The following is a 26,766-nucleotide window of genomic DNA, read 5'->3' on the forward strand; positions in this document are numbered from 1 at the left end:
TACTCCTTTTTCTTTTCTTTATCGTTTTTCACTGTCTTATTATGTATACAATAGTAAGTCTGGATGTTGGGACTTTTTCTATTCTTTTTTTTATACTTCTTTTTTTAGTGAGTATTTTAAGAAAGGAATGAAAACAGAACCGCCACCTTCTACGATAGAATCCACAGTATCTAATTGTAAAAATCCGTGTGGTCATCTTGTTCTTGTAGAGTATGGCACATCTCACACCGGTCTGGCATTTCAACTAGCAGCGGAACTACTAAAGTGGCCAGAAGAAGTTGCCGTTAAATTGTATTATGATGGCTCTACTACATTGCCTGTTATTCCTGTTACGAATAAGTACTTTTCCACACGTGTGGGTATTACAATTATCACAGATAGTGAAAGAATTAATATGACGAACACTTCCACAGTGTTGGAGCACGAGTTACTGCAGAACTCTGCATTGACGACTGGTTGTGTAATTATTGTAGATGGATCTATGCGTCCTGAAGATATTATCTGGGATTCTATACCTGAGAAATGTTTGTTTCGTATATTGATGATATTTGGCAAAGATACTACAAGCACAAGAAATGAAATGTGGTATGATGCCTGTGTAAACAATGGATTTGAGTGTGTTTCTCACTCTAATGGATATGAAGTAGTTCCAGATGGAGCAGAAACTTGCGGTCTACTTGGTGGAGATCTTTCTGGGGCTGCAAGACTCTTACAAGTTTTACATAATACATTATGGCCAGAGCCATGTCGTGTAGTCAAATGTCATAATAGTAATAGCACTAAGAGCCATAATAATAATAATAATAATAATAATAATAATAATAATAATAATAATAATAATAATAATAATAATAATAATAATAATAATAATAATAATAATAATAATAATGGTAGTGAAAAGGAGACTTCGTGGAAGCATGGATCTATGTTAGAAAACAAAATAGCTCTTATTGGTATTCATACAAGAGATGTACTTGACTGGTTTTATACTTCCCTTAAAGATCGTCGCTTCTTTACAGTGGAATGGCATCCAAAAAAGGAACAGTCACAGTATCAAACAATGACGTCTAATACTAATACGGATAGTAATACTACAATGTTAGCTATTGCTAATAAGTATTATACTGCGATGGTTGGGGTGCAGTGTATACATCCTGCACTCTTTTTTCCCGCCATGGAAGATTTGCTCATGACGCAATATTTAAACAAATCTCCGCAGTTGGCTGTTCTCTGTTGGCCTCCTTCTACTCCTTCTTCTGCCACAACGTCAATATTACGAAAAGAACATGTATTCACAGATAATTGTGATTACCCACCGCTTTCAGTCTTTATTGAGCGCCTTCAGCGCTGGGGTGTAAAAGAATATAATATTGTCCTTCTCACTGCAAGAGGAACAGCATGTGGAAAAAGAGTACTCTCTACAGAAGAAGAGTATTACTGTGCAGAGAAGAGTATTGAGATTCTATATATAAATAATGATGAAATGGATACGTATGACAGATGTGAGTTTGGTCCCATTGGGGCGGATCGTCTTGCAGAGATCATTCATACAATAACATGGCCACAGCGTCATTCTATACCTGAAACAACAATGAAATCATCATCATCCTTATCATTATCACCGTTGTCTGTATCTTCAGGGTTATTAAAGGAAAAGAGAAACCGTATTCTCGTGTGGGTTGTGGGAAGTTCTCCTGCAGAAGAGGAATTACTACTGCAGAAGTCCCTCAGTTCATGTCTATCAGTATCTAGTACTCATAATGATAACACATCCTCGTTTTTCTATCTATCTATTCCCTCTATGCAGTCGAACTCGCTTTCTACACCACTCAAAACTGTAAATGTGATTAACAAGTACTTTGAGGCTAATGTAGATGTACACTGTTATGGTGGAGCACGCCGTGTGGTATTGCGGGAATCCGATCCAAATATCGATCAACTCCAATCATTTGGAATAGTTATTCTCGTTACGACATCTGCAGTCGTAGAGGGAGTAAAAGGGAAAGAAAAAGAAGAAAGATTAGAAAAACCAAGAGGTATTCATGAACGACTTCTTTATGCACTCAAAACGTGTTGTGCTGCATATAATATAGCACATGATGCATGTTCTTCTGTTTCTCTTCTTACGTATGATGAACATCAGGGAAAAGATATCACGCATGAACTCTCTGAGGCGGCAGAAAAGACGCCTGTGTATATGTGGTATATTGTAGACGGTGATGCATCTAGTGATATTCTCAATAGAGAAGTGGAAACATTACTACTGCAAGCAGCAACATGCACAACTGAGGAATCAGAGAAGAAAGAAGCTAAACAAGCTAGTTTGGATATATCACATGATAAAGAGGATAATGTTGATAAAATTAACAATAGTAGTACTAGTAATAGTAGTATGGATAATACTTTTTTTACTTCACCTTTTGAAATGTTATACGGTGTGGATGAGGAGGATCCTGTTGGACACTTGCGGAAATCTATAGAGCAGCATGTATGGCCTTATAGAAATATGTTAAAAGATACGCACACAGAAACCATATCTTCTGAAATAAGTAAAAATAAAGAAAAGAAAGAAGTTGTAGAGGAGGATCCAGTGTATATTGGGTGTAATCTTCCACCAGATTATCTTGTAGATCCAATTACGTGTAAGTCTGAATATGTTGCGGCCCTTGCAGTAAGAATAACAACAGGAACAAAATCAGAGATTGTTGATAGGCAATTAGACGATAAACAAGAGCAGCAACAACAAGATCTTATGGTGTGGATGGATAAAATGAAACATTATGGCCATAAACTTCATCGTACTGTGCGACAACGTCAGGCCGAGTTACTCGCAAATAAGTTGGGCGAGTCTCTTGGTGCATTGGATGGATTGTAAAATAGGTGTGGTGGGTTTTGTATAACAAGATACACCAAAGAAGACAAAATGGAATGAGTGAATGACTTACTCTTAATCTTGTGTTGTAGTTCTTGTTGTTTTTACTACTTTTTCACACATTTTTTTTCTTTTTGTTTTCTCTTTTGCGTTATTTTTGTAATACATGTCCTTGTAGAATAGAGTTTACTTTGATGCTATATATATATATATATATATAATCCTTATAGAATCTATTATTCTATTACCGTTTTTCACACCTTCCTTCTTGTTTTCTTCTTGACCTTTTTTTTCGTATTTTTTCCTTGTATACAGGTAAACGTAGAGAATTATTATTACTACTGTTATTACTGCTAGTGGTTATTTTTATTCTGTAATTGTATATTAGTATTAAGAATGTTACGAGGATTATTGACACGTCGACGTGTGGGTCGAAAGACAAGGAAAAGCTTTCCGTTTTTCTGGATATTGTGTATAACATTCCTGGTGATCATACTCATCTACTGTAGCTACCACTACTTTATCTTGGGAACGGCTTCCGGGAAATCCGGTACATATATGAACTCTCAACAACATGAAGGAGACGATGATGAGGATAAAGAAGGTCAGATGCCGTGTTTTAGATCCCACAGCGTAAATGATACATTTTCCCACACCGATACCGCCACGGCATCCTTAGCATTACGTCATATCCCTAAAGCTGTACGTACCACTTGGCGTCAATATGAATATCTCGTCGTGTTTGGTATTCCCTCGGTAGATGCACCCCCACACCGTCGTCGTCGTACCCTTCAACGCGACTCGTGGATGCGATATCGCGGTGTGGCCAGGCAGGCGAATGGATTTAAAGCCCCGCTGCTCGTTCTCTTTGTTCTCGCCCGCCCGCCCCCGCTCGTCTCACTAACGCCGTTGACTCCCCAATCGGCGTTGGCGCGGGGCCGGCGGGTGTACTCGATGGCCGCGCAAGCCGAGGCCGCCAGGCGGCACGATGTCTTACTTCTCCCGCAGTGTGATGCGGCGGCGCGAACACGCAAGCGGAGTGGCGGCGGGGGGCACTGGGGCCTCGCCGCGGAGGTGGGAACAAGTGCGAAGAGTCTTGCCTGGTATAGACTCGCACTGCAAATAACACCCGCCGCGGCGTATATTGCGAAAACTGATGATGATGTCTTTCTCCGGGTACCGCAGTATATTGCAGATCTTAACACGCTACCGCGACGTGGACTGTACTGGGGACGAATGATGCCATGGTGGCCACGTAAAGGGAAAAAACAACGGGTGTTTTACTTTGCCGGTGGTATGTGTATTACGATGGCAAGAGATGTGGTGGAACATGTTGTAGCTTATGCCCCATTACAGCGTATATTAGAGACACCCTTAGATGATAATGGAGAAGGGGAAGGGAAGATTAAAAATGCAACACTTATAGCATACTTCAAGTCATTAAATGCAGATCATGAAGATATTATGATTGGGCGTGTTCTCTATGAGAGAAAACATCCAGAGATTATATTTGTATCAGAAAAAAAGTGTCGTTTTCATGACGTACATGTAGGAGCAAATAAAGCTCCCATTACCTCTCATTCTGTTGTAGTACATCATCTACGAGAGAACGAGTACGCTGAACTTCTACGACGATTTAGTGAGGGAAAAAATAGTAGTGAAAACGAAGTGAAACCAGTATCATTTACACGTATTCCAGGTCCATTGGGAGTTGTAGGCGAGGCCCAATATGTCACCTCTTGCTGATATGTTGATAGTAACAACAACAGCAAAAAAAAAAAAGAAGAGTGTGATGGGACGACGTCAAACAGAAAGGGAAACACTTTCGCATTGTGTTTATGTTTTATTATCTAGTAAATCATCAATACCCTAGTCCCTAAACCTAATCTCCACTCCTGTGGCGTTCCTTGTATATGTATGTATTTATAATAACTCATTTACTAATTCCAGGTTTTTTTTCCTGTTTCTTATTTTTCTATTACTTTATCTTTTCTAATTTGCTACTTTTTTCTCTTTTTTTTTACTACATTACACCAGAAAGTAAAAAAGGTGTTCCAATTAGGATACACACTCACACAGACTACCAATAATATAAATAAATATATATATATATATATGGGGTTTCGTGGGCGTGGTAATGACCGTAGGCCTTATAGAGGCAGCACCGTTTCTGCTACTTCATCCTCTACTTGTACTGCAACATCCAGCAATGACGACATTCCCATCAATCTCTCTTTTGGTAACTTTGAGTTTGAAGACATGAAACGTCTCGGCCGTCGTGGTGGTGGTGTACGTGAGATTGCCGCACTTCTCCGTCATGCCCAGCGGCAGTCGGCGGCCCACTCCCACATGTTGCGCAGCAGGGAGGGATTGGAACAGCGTAATGCAGATCTGCTCGATACCGCCATGCGACGGGCGGCGGGTGTAAAGGTGAAGGACGATCCGAAGCGTCTCGCCAAGGCACTCGCAAAGCGGCGGAATAAAAAGCGCAGCTCCGCAAAGAAGTGGGCGGAAAGACTGCAGAAATTGCAAAAGTCGGTGGATAATGTGGTAGAGGACCGTTCCACAGCGCGACAGGCGGCTAAGGCGCAGCGTAAAGCGAAAAAGAATAAGAAGAAGCAGAATTCACACAAATCAGTAGATAAACGTTCCGGAGGAGGTGGTGGTGGTGGTAGTAAGGTTTCGAAAAAGGCCAAAAAGAGTAATGATAAGAAAGGCCGTGTTGGGAAAGGCAGAGGTAATGCAAAGACAAAGAAATATGGAGGGAGAAAGTAAACCATACCAAAAGAAATAAATTTGGTATTTGAAATGTAAATGCACACAGTGCATGTACTAATATGAAGTTGCTGACTTTTCTCACGTATGAGTGAGTGTTACGTGCAACACTTGGAAGTAACCACAAGAACATCGATTAAATTAGAAACTGAGAAAACGAAAATCTCTCATAACAAAATGGTGAAGATACAACGCATATTTAAAAAATAAAGCATGTCGTTGTGAAGGTAAAGATGATTATAAGAGTTATAATTTTTCTTCCTTTTTGTTATTAATTATTATTGTCGATATTGTTGTTTCTACTGTTGGTCTTCTTCCTCTGTTTTTTTATTTCGTATTGGTTTGTTTGTTTGTTTTTTCTTTTTATTTATTTATTTATTTATTTAATTTATCTATTTATTTATTTATTTATTTATAGGCAGTTAAGGTGTATTTTTTTTTTTCGTCTTGCATTAGTTTGAAGGCGGTACGAAGAACGCAATCGGAAAGATAAAAGAAAGAGAAAGAAAACAAAGGAAAAAAACAAGAAACAATACAAGAAAAAACACACAACAAGAAGAACAACAACAAAAAGAAAAGTGAGAACGTATAAGAGTAGTTTATAAAGAAAAAGAAAAAAAGAAACGCAAAAAAAAAAAGAATGTTGCGTCGTTTCCACGTCTGTGCTGTCTCCCGGACAGTTCCTACATTACCTGTGTCCTCTACCCTTGTCGCTGGCCGTCGTTTCCTGCATTTACAGTCCCCATCACCTGTGGACACCCAATCGCATCTATTACGTGGTTCCTCTGCAGGAATGATGACCACCGGCGGCACATCCGCCCTTCACTTGCCCAAGCGCCACCTCAGTCTCTGTTCTACGCGTTATATGCGAGTGGCGGGATCCCTCCGCCCGCAGTCATCCCCGATGAACTTTGGCGGCTCCAGCGACTCTGGCGGCAGCACGGCGGAGAGTCTCACGCCGTATGTGCGGCAGCATCTCTCGCGTGTGTACGGCCTCCTCGCGGCTGGCTGTGCGGTGGCCGGCGTGGGCTCGCTGCTGATGTTTGCCACGCCGCTTGGGCAGTCGATGCCCTTCTGGCTGCCGATGGTCGGCGGGTTTGTGCCGCTGCTGTGGCTCAGCTTTGCCCCGCCGGCGAACCCCTCGCTGCGCCTCGGCCTGTACTTCGCCTTCACGCTGCTGGAGGGGATGGCCCTCGCCCCGCTGGTCGCCGTCACCCTCTCGAAGGGCGTCCTCGGCACCGCCGTCGTCCTCACAGGCGCCGTGTTCTGCGGCTTCAGCGCGGCCGCACTCCTCGCCCCACGCGCCTCGCTGCTCGCACTGCAGGGGCCGTTGTTCGGAATGCTCATTGGGATGGTCGCCATTTCGGTGCTTAATCTCTTCTACCCCACCGCATTCGCCCACTCCTTGATTCTCTACGGCGGTCTAGCCCTCTTTTCCCTCTTTGTGTCGGTGGACACGCAGGCGATGATTGAACGCGCCAGGTGTGGCGCCGGCGACCACGTGCAGGACGCCCTACAGATGTTCCTTAACGTGGTGAACATCTTTGTACGCATCGCCCAGATTCTGGGATCCATGGAGCGGTAGGAAAAAAGAAAAGGAAACTTACAGTGTGTGTGTGTGTGTGCACCCGTAAACAAAAGGATATATATATATATATATATATATATATCAGTATCTCTCTCTATGTATATATCTATGTGTGTGGGTGGATGTCTTAGTGAAGTACAGTAATGCAAAAAAAAGAACAATATATGTCAGTCATCAACATTATCATCATTATCACCATTATTATCCATGGACTGTGCTACCTAGTTGTTCTTGGTTTCTATTTCTAGTTTGTGTTGTTTTTCCTCGTTTCACACGAACAAACAAACACATATACACATACACATACACATACATGCATGAGAGAATATGTGGTGCATCGTGAAAAGTGAAAAACAAACAAAAAAAAACAGAATGTGACGAGGAAGGGCTCTAAATTTAGAAGAGCAAATCAAATCAAAAATAAGTGATGAAGAAGGTGGATTGAACCCGAAGAAAAAAAAATGAAAGAAAAACTAAAGGAAGAAAATACGAAAGAAAGAAATAACGAAATAGAAAAAATAAAGGAACAGCAGGAAATTTGGTATTTTATACCCAAATGGTACAAAATGACTATCATTCTTCACCTCTGTATTTCTGTTTGTTTGATATTTTTCTTCTTGGGGTGGATTTTTATTTAGTGATTCCTTCTTGTTTCTTCTTCTTTTGTTGTTGTGGAATAAAAACTATTTACGTTTCAAGAGAACGTTTTTCTTTCGTTTTCTTCTTTCTTTTTCTACAAAAATTGCTGTGCATCGTTTTTTTTTTTTTCCTGCTGCTATTATTATGATTGCAATTACTTTAATAAGGAAAACGAAAGACGCAAGCACAACACACATGCAGTTATTACTACACCTGCAAAACTTCAGCCACTGAAGGGAGAACTATCTATGTGCATATATATATGTATATATATGTATGGTCATCGTATTTTTTTCTTCTTCTTCTTCTTCTTATCATTTCCGTTTTGATTTGTTTTTGTTGTTGTTGTTTTTTCCTGCGCAAGGAATTCCTTCATGCCCAAGAAAACCCCCGAATTCGCGTTCTTTTCCTTGGTTTTTTCTTCTCCTTTTTGTTTTCCTTTATCTACCTTTTTCTCTTTCTCTTTTGTTCTCTCAATCCATTGGAATGTTTATCTAGCACAAAAGAAGAATAGAAGCAGCAGCAGCATCCCCTGCTATGCCATGACCAGCAGTAATAGTAGTAGTAATGGCGCTGGAGCGGACGATGATGAAAGACGATGGGATGTGGAGGAATCCCGCAGATCTCGACGAGCCAATCGCGGTAATTTACTGCAGGAACTCCTCGAAAAAGGCCTGAACTCCGACGAGGAGCACCTCCTGAATGACCTCAGCGACGCCACCACCGACAGCACATTCAGCGCCAGCGGGGAGGAGGCGATGGACGAGGTCGACAGCGACTTCTCCGACGAGGAGGTGGAGGGCGTCCTCGACGGCGCCGAGGTGGAGACGGACGCGATGCTGCAGCAGCAGGAACGACAGGAGCGGAAGAAGGAACGACAGCAGGCACTACGCCGTATGGGCGGAGGAACCACACGTACTAATAATAATAGTAATAGTGTAAAATCCGCCACATTGCGATTACGCCCACCGCCGACAATTCCGCTGGAGGAACGATTGCGGGAGGCGCGAAAACGGGCCCGTGAGGTGCGGGCGGCAGCCGCCGCAACAGCAGTGGGAGAAGAACGGGAAGATATGAATGGAACAGGCGGGGCATCGCAATATAACGTGGGAGCGGCCATGACAAGGCGACGACGGCCGTACCGTACACGGGGAACAGCAACAGGAACAACGGCAGGAATTGGTGAAGACGATGGAGAGGAAGTGGTTCAACGTGTGATGTACACAAGCAGCAGGAGTGTACTGGAGCAGTTTGGGGTACCAGTTGTGATATCGTTTTCCAAGTGTCTACCACGATTGTTTCAAACAAAATGATATGAACCAGGCGAGTTGTGTGTTTGTTTGTTTGTTTGTTGTTTGTTGTTGTATAAAAGTTTGGAAAAGTTATGGAAAAGAGAGAAAAGAAACGAAAAGAATAAATGTTTGGTTCTAAACGTTTTTTTTTTTTTTTGATTCTTTATTTATTATCTAATTTATTTCTGTCTACAATTGGTACTCTTTTTCTTGTTGCTCTTCGTTTTTCTCTCTTATATGTGTGCGGAGCGACGAAATGCATTGTATATACACAGTTGTATACGTACCCACGTAATAGTAAGACTAACTGTATTTATTGTGTTTAAAAAAAGAAGAAGAATAAAATAGTTAGTATGACAAATCTGCCAAAGGAAGATGAGAGAGAATCTTTTCGTCAAATAGTGCGTACACTTCCTAGCATGTTATCTGCTTTATTGCAGCATAAACAACAACAGCAAGGAGAGTAACAACAAAATAATACTTATTTTAACAAGAAAAAAGAAATCATTAATATAACTAGTTCTTTATTCACTTCTTCCAGTTCTCATAGTTCACATCATACATCGCGTACAGTAGCATTAGTCTCTCAGCTTCATCGTATGCTTGTTATCGCAGTTCAGCTTCTTATGTCTCCAGAAACAGATCATATCGAGTTTGAACGGGCTTCAGTTCTATTGAATCAAGAGAGTGGGACATTTTTTGATATTTTGCGACGTATTCTTTTAATTCACACAAATGAAAGAGAACTTTTTAACAGTCCTGTGATACTATCAATACCAGATGTACAACTTGAATGCTTACAACTTCTTCTACGTTTGTTTTCTGACGCATTTCACAGCATTAGAAGTGTGGAATTTATGCAATACTTGAAAACTATAACACCAACCTATGCATCTTGCTGAATTAGTAATGAAACATATACCAGATTCCTCAATGGCGGTAAAGGAAAAAAGAAGAGACTATTACGCCTAATGCATGTATAGCTGTTGAACTTTTTACACTATTGGTACAACAGTAGTATGTGGATCGGGGGTTTCTATTAGGAAATTGTATCGTTAAACTTACAGGACTCTGTTGTTTACAACACCCACGCATACAGACATGTGGAGTATACATCTTTGAACATTTATTGTGAGTAAAACAACAACAACAACAACGAGAAAGAGAACGAGAAGAATTGCCAGAGAGGGAAATGTTAAATTTAATACAACAACTTTTAGAAATTAAAGTATCTGGGTGGATGATTAAAGAAGCGTGGTTAAACCTCGTCACTGCACTCTCATCACCCAATTTATCTCTTCATCAATTACATATAATTACTTCATTGTTTCTGTTATTCCTACCTAAGATGTTGTATCAATACAAAGAAGCTATGTGTGAGTCTATTACTCTTCTTATTGGTTCACTTTTGAAAATTGCCACAGATGCATATTCTCTCTCTTTACTGCAGACATACTTTCCATCGGCGTGGATTTCCAGTGCTGGTGTAGATGAGACATTTTCTTCACTTTTCTCACATTAACATGCATTATCCCCATTATTCCTTTTGCGGAAGTTATTGCAGCATAATGTTGAGCTTATTAATTGTATTTCTATGAATCTCATTATTGAGGTACTCCTTTACCGTAATTCAGAAGAGAAAGAATATTTACTGTTTGTTATGATACAACTCTGGATGCACTTTGGTCGTGGGGGAGAATTGTTATTTGTGCTTAGTATGGAAGAAGGTTTGCGTACACGATTTTATCACGTTATAGAGACTTCACAAAATATTCATATGGCAGCGGTAGTGGTTCTTCTCTTGTGTATAGGACGAGACTCTGCAATGTGTGGCTTCACGTGAATTACGTGATGTTCTCTTCTTATCAATATGTGGACATTACCCGCTGGGTTTTCATTATTTGCAAATCTTACTTGATACCCTCTCGGTCTGTGATGTGAGAAATGATGCAAATAACACAGTGGGTAATAATGATAATGTTGTTTTAGTGGATTCTGTATTATTATCATTTCCACGATTGTACATGTATGATTTAGATGGATCTTTGGTAAATAATGTGTAATTTGTTGATTTATTATACCCAACAGCGTGGGAAGAGTTGTCAGTGCTGCAGGAAGCTTCCACGGAACTTTTACAGCCATTAGAGAAACGTCCTAAAACATCACGTTTATTGGAACTACGTACTTCTCTTGGTATTGCAAGGTATAACTATTCCAGTAATAATAATAATAATAATAATAATAATAATAATAATAATAATAGTCATTCCTGTATCTCTCGTATTTGTAGAGATTATATTAGGAATGATAATACTGAAGATGGTTTAGTACAATGGAGACGGCATCAAATTTTAACAGCTGTTCTCTGTTGTGTACTCTTTATGACATACTTCCCCACTGATGGAGAGTAAAAGGATGCGGAATTGGGTAATCTTTTGCAAATAAATAAAGAACGAAAGGAAAAAAAAAACTATAAAAGTAAATCCAACTGTATTTTTTTATTATTATTTTTTGTTCTTGTACTTCTACTTATTTCCTAGTTATTTTATTTTTCTTGTATTATTCGGTTATCGCAAAGGAAGAACGAATGAATTATTTCGTATGTCTTTTTTTTTGTTTTTATCCTATTTCCCTTCACACAGTGAGTGCCTATATATATATATATATATATGCATGGGTTTGATCTATCACTATCTGTGTACCATTATACCCTTATCTATTCCTTCTCCCTATTTTCTCTCTCCCTATTTTCTCCCTCTCCCTCTCTCTCTCTCTATACATATATATATATAATAGAGTGTATTCACACAAACACATACACACTTGTATTTCTCTCTCTATTTTCTATTCATACGCCCGTAAATGTTGAACGCCGATCTCGCGGGAGTGACGGACCAGCAGCAGCGCAGTGTGCAGGATGCCCTCGGCGCCCACAAGGTCCACATTCGCGTGCAGCAGCGCAAAGGCAAGAAGTTCGTCACTTCCGTGCAGGGCCTCAATCAGGCGCTGAACTTCCGCCGCATTAATCGCGAGTTCCAGCGGCGTTGGGGGTGCAATGGGACGGTGATTGTGACGCCCGAGGCGGGGACGGTGATTCAGCTGCAGGGGAACTGGAGCGAGGAGATCCGGCAGTTTCTGCTCGCGGAGAATATGGCGACGGATCAGAACTTAGAGATCCACTCACTGAGTTAAAACCTTTTTTTTTTTTTTTTTTTGTGTGTGTGGTGGTGGGGGGCTGTTCAATGATTATGGGATAACTTTAAAGAGGATGAGGAGTGTAACATCATTTTTTTTATCCTTCTCTTTTCTTTTGTTTGTTAGTTTCCTGATGTTTCTCTATTTATTTATTTCTCTTTTCTCTGTGTGTTTTGTTTTTCTTTTTTCTGCGACTTCTCTGTATTATGGTAAGACATCCTTATTATTATTGGTACGGCTGTTCCAAGCAGGTGGGAGTTATATAAACGTGAGGTACCAGCAGTAATAATAATAATTGCAGAGTGAGAAGAAGAGAAGGAAAAAATTGAATGCGTCGATAAATGGAGTGAAGGGGTGTAGAGATATTGTGTCTATTCGTGCCTGTATTTTTGTGTAAAGAGAAAAGATAAATAAAAAGGAAGAAAACAAATTGAACCGCTTTCACACAGTTTACATATATATATATATGCTTATTATATACTAAAGATGATGCTGAAGAAAATGGTGAGGAATATAAAAGAAATGAAAAAAAAATGAGAAAAAAAAACGTACACTACAGTGCGTAGCTGTGTAAATAACTTCGAACAAAGACAGAGATACAAAACTGTGTACAAGCGTTAAGAAAACAGTATTTTTATTATTCTCTTTTCTCGTATGTGTATACATATTATGCTTGATAATAGAGACAATATAAATGGAATCGATAATGATACTATATTTCAAATATAATTTTCTCTCCCTCTTCTTTTTCTTCTTTTTATTTTTTCTCTATTTGTGTTTAGTTCAAGTTTTTTTTTTCTGGACTCTTGGCAGGACACTCTTGCTGGTCGCGTCTAGCATTGGACAGATATCTGCCCCACAGTGCACAGGACACACCAATAGAAAGAGAGAAGAAAAAAGAAAAGAAAAGGAGAAAAAACAACAAAAAGACGTCTTTTTAGCGTAACACAACAGCCCACGTTATCTGAGTGTATTCGGTAAGTTTTTTATCTTTACTACTGCTATTGTTGTTTTTGTTGTTGTTTTCTCTTTTTTTTTTTCTATATAAATATATATATATATATATTTACACGTTTTCCTTATCCTTTCCGGTTCCTTCTGACACGGAGAGAGGTATAAGGGATAAACGTCAACGTGATTGTTTGCGTGTGGAGCTGCTGAATCCACTAAGATATATATATTGAATATATAATTTTACAGACACACACACTCTCTCTCGCACTATATATATATATATATATATATATATAGTTTAGTTGAGAGGCATAATACAGAAAAGAGACAGTGCCTGTTCCTGCTTCTAATTTCTTGCATCAAGAGTACTTGTGACGAAAGGCATATTGTAATAACAAGAACAAGAGTGAAAATAGAAGGAAATAAATAAATAAAAAGGGGGTGCAGGAAAGCCAAAGAAGAAAAAAAACTTCAGAACACAATCAACAAACAAAAAAAGGAAGAATCATCAGAAGGAGAAGAAAAGGGGAAAGAAAACAGACAAAGAAACAAAGTATAACTGAAAAGGGGGAAAAGAAAAAGAAACACACGATTCTGAGTGTTTTGCTTCTTTTCATACAATCTTTTTTTTTATTTTACTCTTTTGCCGTTACTCTTGTTATCCGTGTCATTTCTTGGGTCTTTGGAATTGACAATTTCATCGTAACGAGTGCGTCTACCCATACGGAGGAGTATCTGCAACGAAACGGAAGAAGGAACTGAAATAAAAAGAAGCAAAACAAAACAAGAAGAAAAAGAAAAAGAAAGTAAAAAAAAAAGAAAATAACACTACAGAAAAAAAAAGAAAACGAATTCAATGTCGCTCCTTCCGGAGTTCATTCCATTGGCAAAACAAAAAGAGATGTTTGTTGTCTCTTCATGGCGTGAGTCTCCGCAAGTTACACCGGCCGCCGCTACCGCCGCCCACCCAACACTCCCAAGCCCCGCCTCCCTGCCAGCCGCCCAATGTGAAAAAGATAATAATAATAATAATAATAATAATAATAATAATAATAATAATAATGCACAGGGGAAATCTCACCGTTCACGCAGAGGACGCGGACGTGCAAAGACACGCGCCTCACAGCGGCAGCAGGATGTGGATGACTACTTTGTTAATTGTGTGTTGCCGCAGGGTGTTAGCTTCGCCGCACTCAAGTCGGAGTTACTACTACACGCCACAACACCACTCCGTGCGTATGATATTGGATCACCATATACACTCTTTCCCAGACGTAATGGCGCTGGAGGAGGAAATGGATCAGCTGCAGAGGCCGGCAATACATCCACCGCAACACCACCACAAACAACAACAACAACAACAGGATCACCTAGTGCCGCATCTACTGCAGAAACCTTAACAGGCTCCAGTGCGATACAGGGACGAAAAAAGTTAAAGCCCAGTACTGTGGAACATTCGCCATTTCGCACGCCTATGGCTTCTGCGGCGATGAATGCTGGTGATGATTATGAATCGCCCGGTGCTTCACTGCCGGACTTATCTCTTCCACCGTCTGTTCCATCTGAGATTCTTCTGAAGGGTCATCTCATCTCCATCTTATTTGCAGAGAGCAGTGAGGCGGAGAAGGTGGCAGAGATGTTGATGAAGAAATGGCCTCAAGCAACAGTGGTTATTGTGTCTCGTAATCGCTCTGTGCTTAACAGCTCACTTGTGCTAAAAGGACTACCAAGTCTTGCAAAGACGGAACGCATTATTGAGGAACTTGAAAAGGTGATTCCGCAGAAACCGTCATATATACGTCTCCATCGTGGGGAACGTGGGGTGTTTAAGAATGTCGTTTTTGTAAAGTACCACAATCGTGAAATTGCAGAAGAGAGTAAACTTCGTCTGGAACGATTCATTATTGGATCACGTCCACTAAAGGTAGAGTTTAAAAAGAAGGAAAAGGCATCCACAGAACGAGAACGTGTTGCTATGCTGCAGCAATTGGTGCGGGATCTTCGTGTAAGTACTGAGCATGAGGGTTTTGTGTATCAACGCGCCGATCTCTCTAAGGATGAGATAAAGACATTACGGCAACTCTGTCAATCATATGATCACGCCTTTGAACTCAGTGAACAGACTGTGACCGTGCGGCGTATTTTGCCTGGCAGTGGACGTCCATCACCCGCACTGCGACCTGGTGGTGGATATCCATCACCCTCGAGTACGTTGAACTTTACACAGTCCACACCGGCTTCACTGCGGCCAATGGGATTTAAGGGCATCAGTCACTGGCGGGAGATTCGCAATAATCCCCTGCGATTGGGAATTGCACGGCCAAAGGGGCCCGGTGATGTCCCGCCATTTGCACCAGGCCGTGGTCGTCCATTGTAAGAGGAAAATGCAGGAAGCTGGTCTCACACAGACACATACACATACACACGCAATATTTTATCTCTAATCATATATATATATATATATGATTAGAGAGAAAAGTAAGAGAGTAGGAAAGATGAGATAAAAGATAGAGAGAGGAGGGAGGTGAATGAGTGAGTGAGGCATAAAAGAGAAAGATTGAATGTGAAAAGAGAACACAAAACAAGAAAAGAAGAATAGTTGGATCTTTTCTTTTTTAATCTATGTATCTCATAACTCACTTTGAGTGACTCCTCCATTGAGAAAAGATTTTTTCCCCTCTCTGCGCTCTCTCTTGTTTTCTTGATTTATTTATGGCGTTGTGAAATTGTGCTGATTTCGCATTTGAAGGAAACCATATTATGGGATGAATACAGAGATGCAATTTACTGCTAATTAATGAGACTACCATCATCCACAGTGGTGGGGGAGTCACACAATGATAGAAGGAACAGCAGCAGTGAAGGGGAGAATACTAGGCTGGATAGCAAATTGAAAAAAAAGGAAAGAAAGAAAAAGAAAAAAGAGGATACTTTTGTGAGGAAGAGAAGACACACTTTATAATATCTTTCCTTATAAGGTGTTTTTTATTTCCATTCTCTCTCTAAACGAATGGTATCCACGTTTGTTTGTTTTTTTCGTTGCTTTCCCCTCTTTCGCTTCGTTCCTTATTATTATTATTATTATTATTATTATTATTATTATTATTATTATTATTATTATTATTACTTGATGTTGGGAGGAGACGTAAAGTAGATGAAGAGGATGATGGAAAGAATTGGACTTTCTTTCTTTATTCTCTCCCTAATTTTTTTTATTTTCTTTTTCTCTTTTTTTCTTTGTTTTTCTTCTTAACTCTCCCGTTCTCTCTCTCCCTCTGTTTTCTTCTTTATTCTTTCTTTCTTCTTCTCTGCTTATGTGTTTCTGTGTTACAACCCACATATACATATACACATTATATCCATACACTACAATTATGCCTTTTTTTTTTGTTTTGTTATGTTTTGTTTTTCTTTTTCACATCGTATTCCCTACTGTTTTACACTCGCATTAGCAAAAATGAAAAAAGTAAAACTTTTACACTATTTTATTTGGTTCTAGTTCAATTTACCCCATTTTCGTTTTTTTTATTATTATTTTCTTTTATTATACACTTTCCTTTTTCTTCTGTGTTTTGTCTGTGTTTACACAGTCGTATTTGGTCGAATAGGTGATTTTCTTTTTCACCTTCTCGACAGAATTCAATTTTTCATCATCTGATGTCGTTGCCCCAAAACAACTCTCATTAGCTCTGGTGGTGTATGTGCGAATGTGTTTGTTTTCTATGGAAATAAATTAAGAGAAAATAAGAGAAAAGGGGGAGTGAAATAGTCGTATTGTTTTTTTTTTTTGGTTTTCTTTAGTTTTTGCTTGGCGAAGGAGTAACAGATAAAAAGAAAAAGAATGAAGGGGTAATACATATATGTATGTGTATGTATGTGTGGGTATTTGGTTTTCCTTTTATGGGAAGTGGAATGAAAGGAATTTTAGAGAGAACTAAAGAGAGAGAGAGGGAGAGAAAGAGATGATGATCAAATAAAGAAAGAGAAAATAGATTGAGAGATATGGAGAAGAGACTGTGATTAGTGTACTATTTTCCTGTCAATACCTCATTGTGCTAACACTGCATAATAACTCCTCTCTTTGGCCTCTGTCAGTTCTCTTTTACATATATATATATATATATATATATATATATTTGTTTATTTATTTGAAATAATTAGACATGAATGACACAATCCAAGTATGACTACACTACCATCATCACTGCTCTCTCACAAACAATGGTATTTAGACAGATGCGGCATCCTCAATATATAAAAGGCCCAGTAGCACTGAAAGTAACAGCTCCACTACCACCGTTATACACAGATAAAACAGAAAAAGAAAAGAAAGAAGAAACCATAAAAGATAAGAAAAATACCCCAATATCATCACTATCAGTTTTAATGACATCTTCCATGATTTTACATGAGGCATATATGTATAGTCTTCTCTGTCCTCATCCTTCTATTCCAAACTTTGTGGAGTGTGAAGAAGATTGGTTCGATACTTCACGTTTTCCAGACAAACAGTATCACTGCGGTATACAACGTTTACCAGTACTTGTCACTCAATTTGTAAAAGCCGCTTCGTTAAATCGATTATTTCACACCTTTCCCGTTATACAGTGGTCTGTGGCTGTACAAGTGGTGTATAAAGTGGCTCTCGTGCTACAGCATATACACTTAAAAGGTATTGTCTATGGTGATCTTAAACTTCCCAATGTGCTTCTTGGTGGTGATGGTCATGTTTGGCTTGTAGACTTTGCCAGCGCCATGGTTATGTGTGATTATAGTGATAATAATAATAATAATAATAATAATAATAATAATAATAATAATAATAAAGAAAAGGAAAAGGAAAAGGAAAAGGGAAAAATAAAAAAAGAAGAACTAGCGAGTGGTATTACTTTGCACGTGCGAGCCCCTGAACTCTTTCCCTCTATAAATACAGAAAATGTGAATAATGACAATAGTACAAATAGTTTAATTTTGCAATATCCATTTATGATTGATTTCTGGGCATTTGGAGCCTTTATTATTGAACTTCTCTCTGGCCGTCCGTATCTTCGTTCCTTTGATCAAAGCAGTGCTGCACTAACCGAGAAAGAACTGCGGGAAACGATATTAGATGGATTTGCACTTATTAAGCGACGCTACAGTTGCAGTTTTAGTAGTAATCATAGCAATAATAATAATAATAATAATAATAATAATAATAATAATAATAATGACAACAATAATAATAATAGCAATAGTAATAATAATAAGAGTGGTTGTGGTACGGAAATTTCTCTTAATGGGAATGAAACGTGGGAATCTCTGCGAGAATTACTTGTCGGACTTTTACACTGCAATCCTAAAGAGCGACTTGGATTCAATGGTGGTTGGAAAGCTATTCTGCAGCATCGTTTCTTTGAATATACCACGTTTGAAGTACAACAACCATTCCCTATGGAATACAGTGAAGAGATAAGTGATCTCATGTTAGGGCTTTAGTTATCTTATTTGCATAATATTCGATTTCCTTTTTTTTTTTTTTGTGGATTTTGTTTCTCTCGCTTTTATGTGTTTTGTTATTATTATACTCTGAAATATTGTATTCACTCTCACACATGTAGATAATGAAGAATTGAAAAGAAAGAAGGAAAGAGAATTTTTTTAAGCACAAGGGGGAAGAGTATTTTCCTTTTACAGAATGACATATCTTTACTGAGTTTCTATTACAAGTATGTATTTTTTTTTTTACTTTTATTTGGCAATTGTACTCTATTCTATCAGTTTTTATCTGCCTTTTTCCTTTGTTCCTTTTTTCTTTTTTAAATATCCACCAACTTTATGTATATATATATATATATATATATATAACGTATAGTGAAGGAAAAGGATAGTGGGGGGAAAAAATTCACTGAAGTGGAGAATTCTTCTTTATTATTCTTGCGAAGTTTCTCGGAGTTTATTCTTCTCTGAGAACTGAGGAGTACACTTCTATACACTAGCAGTGATCGATGAACCCGTAGAATAAGTAAAATATACGTACCCATACACTTATCTAGCAGTATATTACAAACAGGAAAAGGTATTGTATTGTTGTTGTTTGTTTGTTTCTGAACTCTTGCTGAAGAACGAGAGAAGACAGTTTGAAGACAAATTATATATATATATATATAGGGTTGCCTTATAAATAAAAAAAAAAACATAAAAATAATAATAAATAAATATCTATTTAATGCATATAAAAGCAATGTTTCGTAGAAGACGTCGATTGTTTCGTGTGGATCGTTATCTTCTTCTATTAGCTCTTACCCTATTTTTCCCCACTACTCTATACATACTAAACTACACGTTTGGTAAAGGTGAAGTGGGGCACCCGCATGAGGAAAACAATGTGGAAATCAATAAACCCATCATTGTTGGTGATCCAGTTATAAAAAACTCCACATTACATCATCTTTCAGTTCATTCAAATGGAAATAATAAATCTGTAAATCAGAAAAAATTAGCATATGTTGTAATTATATCAAATGAGAAATACGTAGATGGAGCCCTTGTGGTTGGATTCTCACTTGCCCAGCAATCGACTCTAGTCTCTAATGGAGAGGCCGATCTTATTCTCATGTTTCCAGAGAAACGAATATCATTAGAGAGTCAAACACGACTAAAGTGTGCTGGATGGACTCATGTGATGGAAGTTTATGACTTATCTGTTCACGCCCCGCGGGCACGTTTAAAAGATACATTTAATAAATTACATATATTTAATCTTACAATGTATTCACGTGTAGCTATATTTGATGGTGATATGCTTATTATACGTAATCCAGATATAGTATTTGATGCGGATCTTCCTAATGAAAATTATATTGGTGCTATAGGAAGTCATTCACGACAATACTTTCAAACTGGTATGATGCTTATCATACCATCTTTTGAGGTTCTATATATATTACTTGATAAACTACAAAAAGATCCACTACAGAGAGATTATAATGGAAGAGATGGTCGACTTATTCGGAGTTACTTTAAAGATCGCTATATAACCCTTCGCCATGCACTTAGTATTCACATTAGACCTGGTGATCCTCTCATTCATCGCGCTATTGGATTACACTATCGTGGAAATTGGAAACCGTGGTACAACAGAGAAGATCCCCCGCCGCCGCCTAAACGTATTACACCCGACACACCAGGACAGGAACTCGGTAAACCGTATCGTCTCTGGTGGAGTGTGTATGAAAAACTGCATGTAAAGTGTATGGCGGTGCACGATGCGTTTAACGCACCCACACGAGATGCGGCAGCACCGGTTAATTACAACGCCTCGGAGAGTATGTGGTTAATGCGACACACACCGCATAGTTATATACAGCCAATGGAGTGGTTAGATGTCCAGCGGCGTAATTTAACACATCCGCATTTGCAAATTGTAGAGTCTGAGGAGGGGGCCTCCTGTGATGAGGCGTGTCATAATAATAATAATAATAATAATAATAATAATAATAATAATAATAATAATGAGACCTTACGATGTGTAGAAAAGGCGTTAAGTTTTGTTTTTGTGAATTCAGAAGAATCATTACATCGTATTTTTCACTGTAAATACAGTACTCTGGACTATCCAGCACCATATCATCCATCCTTTAATGTTCAAACCAGTTCATGTTATATTAATTCACTACACGGTAAACGAGAAAGACCAACATGTGGGGCAAAAGCACCCTTACACCGTCGTATCTGTACATGTATGAAATCATCTGAATATAGTGATAACATCTCGTTTATACCATTTGGATCGCATCTAACTTCCCAAGTAATAACCGCCGCTGCTTTGCCGTCTAATCATACTACAAGTAACGAGTCTGATGTGAATGATGGGGCATTAGCCTGTGCGATGTGGTTTCCACAACGTATTATAAATGAAAAGGAAATGATACGTAGTCAAACATGTGCGGCATTTCTTTCAAAGTGGGAAAGTATGGAAGTGATTCCACGTAAAAATGATGCACGTACGATAAAACTTTTATTTCACTATAAAACTGGAGTACGTTCTATTGTGAAACTTGAGCAACTCTCATTTCCTCTTGAACCCCATGCGGAGTACGCGGCGTATGCCACTTCTCTCATTATGGGAATTGGAATGGTTCCACCCACAACACTTTTGTACGTTTCATCGCAATTACTTCGTCAGACTTTGCTGCAATACGTCGATAGTAATAATAATAATAATAATAATAATAATAATAATAATAATAATAATAATAATAATAATAATAATAATAATGCAACAGAGAAGGAATTTCTTCAGCGTGAGTTGTGGTGGATGCGTACGGTAAACAGTAAAGATAGTGTTTTGGTGTGTGTGAGTGTACAATTGTGGACTCCACATAGTGTGGTGGGCTTTGCTAATACCACACCTCCAATAACACAGAGTACATTTGAGCAATGGTTGGAAAGAGAAGATACGAATAAGAGGAGAGATTTGGTACACAGTGGAGTGTTCATGCAAGATATTTCAACTATGATCTTTTTTGATTATATTATTGGTAATGAGGATAGAAGTTTTACACATAATGCTTTTGTAATTGAAAGGGGAAATTCTATTCAACTTATTATGCTGGATCATGGAAAAAGTTTTCACGTTGAAAATGAAGAGATACCAGGAAATATGTTATCTTTGCAAAAATCTACAACCGCTATGGAAAACAACCCAACGGATATTCCAATGTGTAAAATACCAGAGATCATTTTACGTCAAGCATTGCGGCTTTCACATAAACGCTATGAACCACTTAATTCACTCTTACCGTTTAATACTGTGAATGAAAGTAATGATAATAGTGCAATAAGAGATAGTGAAAGTCTGGATTGGATGCTCTTACACACTATGGCACCGATCAATATCCCATGGCTTCTATCAGAGAAAAGTATTACGGCTGCACAACTTCGATTGGAAAAGGCATTGCAGCATTTTGCCCGCTGTTTAGATATTTTCGGTTTCCAGTACGTTATTGGTGACTAAATAATAATAATAATAATAATAATAATAATAATAATAATAATAATAACAAAAAAAGAAAGTAAAATTCATCTTTTTTTTTTTTTGTTTACCTCTTTTCTTTTTCTCTCGTTTTGTTACATATTTGCATTGTTTGTTTGTTTTTCTCCTCTTTTCGTCTCTTGTAGATATATTGCTGATACGTGCAATTCTCTTATATATATATATTGTATGATTTTACCTTCTGCTTACTAATTTTTTTCCCAATAAATGGAATACATACTTATTGAGTTCTTTGGTTTTATTTTCCCATTTATCTCTTCCTTTATCTCTCTCTCTCTTTGTCTCTGTGTGTCTGTGTGTGCACTCTTGTATAATAAAATTCTCTTCTTTTTCTTTTCTATTAATACTTCCTTATGTTTTATGTTATCAGGTTGGAAAGGGTGGTGTGCCACAATGCGTGTAATTATTATCGGTGGTGGTCCTGTTGGATGTATGGCGGCTCTCGTCATGTTGCGTTATACTTCTGATGTTACTATTGTGGAGAAGAATAGTGATATTCGCACTAGTAGTATCAATTCTGGTCGAAGTATTAATCTTGTACTCACATCGCGTGGTCTTTACGCTTTACAACAAGTTGGATTAAAGGAACAGGCCTTGGCTATTACAGTTAAAGTCGAAGGACGTCTTATTCATCCAGTAGATATGGAGTACGGAGATGAACCTGTATTTCAACCCTATGGACTTAATGAGAATGAAGTAAACTATTCCATATCTCGTACAAAGATAAATCAACTTCTTCTACAGGCAGCAGAGGAGCGTGGGGTAAAGATATTGTGTAATCACACATTAGCAGAACTCTCACTTGATACTATGACAGCCACTTATAAGTGTAACTATGTTGGAACCGTAACTCTTAAAGCGGATTTGTTTATTGGAGCCGATGGTGTTTCGAGTCCGACCCGTAAAGTTATGGTGAGACAACTACGTTCAGAGGGTGTTTCTGTAACCGAAGAAGTGGAACGACTTGGTATAAGTTATAAGGAAATAACGTTTCCAAGTAAAATAACTTCCGATGGTGTCAAGCAGTATCCAATGGAAAGTAGAGGATTACATATTTGGCCTCGTGGGATACACTTCTTAATGGCACTTTCAGATCTACAACCAACATTTACAGGTACAATGTACTTACCAGATGGATCCGCGAGTATTAATGTACCAAACAATGCAGAGAAAGTTCCCACATTTGATGATTTCACCGCAGACGCTTCTCTCATTGAAACGTATGTGCAGGAGTATTACCCCGATCTCCCTGGTCTTGTCCCCGACTACAAGGAACAACTTCAACAACGTCCCGCTTCCTTTCTCGCCACACTAAATGTCTCTCGCTGGCACTATTCCCATCAAGTCGTCCTGGTTGGCGATGCCGCCCACGCCATTGTGCCTTTTTTCGGCCAAGGACTTAATTTGGGATTTGAGTCTGTGATGCTGCTGGACTGTTTTCTCAATCGACATTACGCCTGTCCAGAGGATGGAACTCCGGCCTTCTCCACTCGCGGGATGCAATTGGCGTTTGAGGCGTATGAGAAGTACCACCACCCCTCCGCTGATGCGATTGCAGCACTGGCAAAGGAGAACTTTGTGGAGATGTCGTATAAAGTGGGATTGACAGAGTTTCGCCGGCGTAAGGATATGGAAAAGTGGATAGAATTACACTATAGAAAAAAGTTTCGTTCTCGTTACTTTCTCGTCACAGAGACACTTATCCCATATCACCTGGCAAAGAAACTTGGCGACAGAATTGATGAATGTCTTACGGAACTTATGCATAAGTGTGATGTGGCCAAGGTTGGTATTGAGAAACTCACACGAGAGGAGATTGAGGCAAGTATTGATAAGCATGTAACCCCTTTTGTTCAGGCAAATGGAATACATATTGGAGACCATTACTTTAACTACTATCCAAAGAAGCATGAATTGGGCTTGTAAATGGTTATTACTTTTGTAATATGTGTGTGTGTTGTTGTTGTTTGTCTGTTTCTTATTTCCTTCTTTCTTCCTTTTGCGTTTATACGTATCAATTACTGTATCACAATCTAATTATTTATGGGCGTTTATATGTATTGAAATATAATTACAACAAAACAACTTCATATTGGAATGTATGAGGAGAATTATCAAAAGTATTCTGTTTTTTTCTTTATTTCAATGGTCTCCTACGTTTTTTTTTTTTGCTTTTTTTCTGTGTTTATATATATATATATATATATATATATATATATATATAGAAGTAAAGAAGCTAATTACGTACTTATTGAATCCTTCAATCACAGGGTAACAGGCGGATAGCGATAAGGCTCGCACACATACCTTCATACCCACCTATATACACGTATAATTAATATATATATATATATATACTCCCTTATTAACGGGAAGAAGAAGAATAACAACAACAACAACAACAACAGCAAAAATAAAAACGAAAAGAGTGACGGCAAGGGTATCAACACCAATATTCGCTATAGAAATTATTTCCTAATGAATTCTCCACTCAGTTTCTCCTCTTCAGACTCTCGCGCCGCTACTACAACTAATACTACTACTAATACTAATAATAATACTCTTGTTGGATCTGCGGGTCGACGCCGCATGGTAACACGCGGATTAATAAGAGGCAAAACACTTTTCGGTCCTGTAGAGGGTCCTGTCGGTGGTGTACTCCGCTGCATCTGCACCGCCTATCTTCTATCTAAACAGGAAACTCTGCTGGAGTGTCACAGATGCCGCAACTGGTGTCATCCCGCCTGTGTGGGTGTAGATCACGCGGAACTGCGGCGATATCAGAGTGAGAACACATATGTCTGTCCCTTCTGCACAGGCGTGTACAAGCGGAAGCGAGGCGAGGCGCCAGCACAGGCACCAGCACCACGTCAACTGCCACAACGACTGCGGGAGGTGCCAGATCAATTACCGTTTGGCTCCGTTACACAGTTACGACATTTAATGAAAATTACTAAACGGGCGGCACAACAGGCTGGATTTGTGGTGATTGATCTTCCAGAGAAGGAACTAACGCCTAAAATGGAGAAGGAGTGTTTAGAGTGTTGTGAGGATGCGATTAAGTCGGCTACCTTTTCCGAACAGTATCCAGCGTATTGTTTGAAGGAAGTACGGGCACAGCCTCACCCGTATGTGCAGGGAACACTATTACGCTGTATAAAGACGGGGCGTATTGTTTCAATGGTACTATCCAATGGCATGGATGTTTATGGAAACTTACGAACTACTATTACACAGCTAAAAAGTGGTATTAATCGAGGTCTTATTGATCAAAAACATCAAACATCATTTATGGCAGCCTGCACTAAACTAACCGATGTCTCTGAATTTGTACATATTACATTAAGTGCTACACACAGGGATTACCAACGAAGGGGTCTGGCACGAATGTTAATGGTATTGGATTTAACTAAGTGGGCCTTACGAGGACGAACACGGGCGTATTTAAATATGGCATTGGAAAAACGTATTGTAGATGATGGACAACGCCTGGAGTATATTGTCTCACCCGCCTCAAGGGGATTGTATGAGTCATTTGGTTTTAGAGATGTCTATCCACGGTTTGATCGTGAGACGGATGAGGCACGATGGACACCAAAGGAGACAGATATGGGTCGTGTTATGGCGCATCTGAATTTTGTGCAGGATCTCGTTAAAGTTGCATCACGTTATGAAACTAGTAATACGAAAACTGCAAAGTCTACTACCAATACTACTAATATTACTGCTACTGCTAATACTACTAATACTACTGCTACTGCTAATACTACTAATACTACTACTAATACTAATAGTACTAATGGTGCTTCTAATGGTAAGGTGTTTACTACTAGTGTTCAGAACGGTAAGACTCGATCGCCCTCACCTCCTGTACCGAGGAAACGTCTGTCGTTGCTTGGAAAGAAGCCTCAGGGTATAGAGAACTGAAGTAAATCTCATTAATTCATATGTTCTCATGTACCCTTACTCTTTTCACTTATTCGATATAGTGAAAACACGCAGCAGTGTGTGTGTGTGTGTCTGCCTGTTTTTTTTTATTTGCTTTTTGTTTTGTTTTGTTTTTTATAAGTGTGTTCAAAATTCAGTTGTGGTGGCGGTGTTTGTTGTTGCTGTTCTTGTTGTGGCTACTGTTTCTTTTCTTCTTGCTTGCTTGGAAAAAAAAACTTAAACTGATGTACGCCATTTTACTATTTCCCCCAGCACACAGTTGTTAACACCTGCTTTTTTTTTTCGTTCATGATGATGTTAATGTTGTTGTTGTTGTTCTTCATTGTTTCTCTTTAATGATATATAATTGGGGCAGTGGTTGTGGGAGTGCTGGTGAATTGTTGTACATGTGTGTTCCTATTCATGCACAAAGGGAAAGAGGAATTTAAAGGACAAGTAGAAAAGAAAAACGAAATTAAAAAAAAAA

At 38.8% G+C, this 26,766-nt stretch overlaps 14 protein-coding genes across 15 annotated transcripts; all 14 read left to right on the forward strand.

Annotated features, from left to right (window-relative positions):
- Positions 1-127: 127 nt before the first annotated feature.
- On the forward strand, positions 128-2,875 carry LSM04_002168 (uncharacterized protein; the record flags this gene model as incomplete). Its single annotated transcript, XM_067337989.1, has 1 exon — positions 128-2,875. One exon carries the CDS (start codon positions 128-130, stop codon positions 2,873-2,875), a length of 2,748 nt encoding a protein of 915 aa, XP_067190674.1.
- A 393-nt stretch (positions 2,876-3,268) lies between these two features.
- On the forward strand, positions 3,269-4,618 carry LSM04_007517 (uncharacterized protein; the record flags this gene model as incomplete). The annotated part of the gene is made up of 1 exon (XM_067337990.1): positions 3,269-4,618. The coding sequence occupies one exon, from the start codon at positions 3,269-3,271 to the stop codon at positions 4,616-4,618; it is 1,350 nt and encodes a 449-aa protein (XP_067190846.1).
- A 369-nt stretch (positions 4,619-4,987) lies between these two features.
- LSM04_002613 (Ribosomal RNA-processing protein 14/surfeit locus protein 6) lies at positions 4,988-5,647 on the forward strand (the record flags this gene model as incomplete). Its single annotated transcript, XM_067337991.1, has 1 exon — positions 4,988-5,647. The coding sequence occupies one exon, from the start codon at positions 4,988-4,990 to the stop codon at positions 5,645-5,647; it is 660 nt and encodes a 219-aa protein (XP_067190686.1).
- A 640-nt stretch (positions 5,648-6,287) lies between these two features.
- LSM04_007045 (Bax inhibitor 1-related) lies at positions 6,288-7,232 on the forward strand (the record flags this gene model as incomplete). The annotated part of the gene is made up of 1 exon (XM_067337992.1): positions 6,288-7,232. The coding sequence occupies one exon, from the start codon at positions 6,288-6,290 to the stop codon at positions 7,230-7,232; it is 945 nt and encodes a 314-aa protein (XP_067190833.1).
- Positions 7,233-8,416: 1,184 nt separating this feature from the next.
- On the forward strand, positions 8,417-9,187 carry LSM04_006753 (Vps72/YL1 family; the record flags this gene model as incomplete). Its single annotated transcript, XM_067337993.1, has 1 exon — positions 8,417-9,187. One exon carries the CDS (start codon positions 8,417-8,419, stop codon positions 9,185-9,187), a length of 771 nt encoding a protein of 256 aa, XP_067190826.1.
- Positions 9,188-9,519: 332 nt separating this feature from the next.
- LSM04_005935 (uncharacterized protein) lies at positions 9,520-10,068 on the forward strand (the record flags this gene model as incomplete). The annotated part of the gene is made up of 2 exons (XM_067337994.1): positions 9,520-9,629; positions 9,717-10,068. 2 exons carry the CDS (start codon positions 9,520-9,522, stop codon positions 10,066-10,068), a joined length of 462 nt encoding a protein of 153 aa, XP_067190805.1.
- Positions 10,069-10,358: 290 nt separating this feature from the next.
- Positions 10,359-10,688, forward strand: LSM04_004848 (uncharacterized protein; the record flags this gene model as incomplete). Its single annotated transcript, XM_067337995.1, has 1 exon — positions 10,359-10,688. One exon carries the CDS (start codon positions 10,359-10,361, stop codon positions 10,686-10,688), a length of 330 nt encoding a protein of 109 aa, XP_067190766.1.
- Positions 10,689-10,760: 72 nt separating this feature from the next.
- Positions 10,761-11,577, forward strand: LSM04_004477 (uncharacterized protein; the record flags this gene model as incomplete). Its single annotated transcript, XM_067337996.1, has 2 exons — positions 10,761-10,995; positions 11,285-11,577. The coding sequence occupies 2 exons, from the start codon at positions 10,761-10,763 to the stop codon at positions 11,575-11,577; spliced, it is 528 nt and encodes a 175-aa protein (XP_067190753.1).
- A 451-nt stretch (positions 11,578-12,028) lies between these two features.
- Positions 12,029-12,358, forward strand: LSM04_008449 (SUI1 domain; the record flags this gene model as incomplete). Its single annotated transcript, XM_067337997.1, has 1 exon — positions 12,029-12,358. The coding sequence occupies one exon, from the start codon at positions 12,029-12,031 to the stop codon at positions 12,356-12,358; it is 330 nt and encodes a 109-aa protein (XP_067190877.1).
- Positions 12,359-14,171: 1,813 nt separating this feature from the next.
- Positions 14,172-15,692, forward strand: LSM04_008745 (uncharacterized protein; the record flags this gene model as incomplete). Of its 2 annotated transcripts, XM_067337998.1 has the most annotated exons (2): positions 14,172-14,835; positions 14,883-14,932. In XM_067337998.1, the coding sequence occupies 2 exons, from the start codon at positions 14,172-14,174 to the stop codon at positions 14,930-14,932; spliced, it is 714 nt and encodes a 237-aa protein (XP_067190887.1). The 2 variants fall into 2 exon arrangements, with proteins under 2 accessions (XP_067190887.1, XP_067190888.1); XM_067337999.1 differs by having other exon boundaries at positions 14,172-15,692.
- Positions 15,693-17,482: 1,790 nt separating this feature from the next.
- On the forward strand, positions 17,483-18,793 carry LSM04_001341 (Protein kinase domain; the record flags this gene model as incomplete). The annotated part of the gene is made up of 1 exon (XM_067338001.1): positions 17,483-18,793. One exon carries the CDS (start codon positions 17,483-17,485, stop codon positions 18,791-18,793), a length of 1,311 nt encoding a protein of 436 aa, XP_067190636.1.
- Positions 18,794-19,523: 730 nt separating this feature from the next.
- LSM04_003470 (uncharacterized protein) lies at positions 19,524-22,313 on the forward strand (the record flags this gene model as incomplete). Its single annotated transcript, XM_067338002.1, has 1 exon — positions 19,524-22,313. The coding sequence occupies one exon, from the start codon at positions 19,524-19,526 to the stop codon at positions 22,311-22,313; it is 2,790 nt and encodes a 929-aa protein (XP_067190722.1).
- A 432-nt stretch (positions 22,314-22,745) lies between these two features.
- LSM04_005531 (FAD-binding domain) lies at positions 22,746-24,278 on the forward strand (the record flags this gene model as incomplete). The annotated part of the gene is made up of 1 exon (XM_067338003.1): positions 22,746-24,278. The coding sequence occupies one exon, from the start codon at positions 22,746-22,748 to the stop codon at positions 24,276-24,278; it is 1,533 nt and encodes a 510-aa protein (XP_067190795.1).
- Positions 24,279-24,830: 552 nt separating this feature from the next.
- LSM04_002067 (uncharacterized protein) lies at positions 24,831-26,279 on the forward strand (the record flags this gene model as incomplete). The annotated part of the gene is made up of 1 exon (XM_067338004.1): positions 24,831-26,279. One exon carries the CDS (start codon positions 24,831-24,833, stop codon positions 26,277-26,279), a length of 1,449 nt encoding a protein of 482 aa, XP_067190665.1.
- Positions 26,280-26,766: the final 487 nt, after the last annotated feature.

The sequence above is a fragment of the Trypanosoma melophagium genome (assembly GCF_022059095.1).
Source record: "Trypanosoma melophagium isolate St. Kilda chromosome Unknown ctg26segment0, whole genome shotgun sequence".
Classification (NCBI taxonomy): domain Eukaryota; phylum Euglenozoa; class Kinetoplastea; order Trypanosomatida; family Trypanosomatidae; genus Trypanosoma; species Trypanosoma melophagium.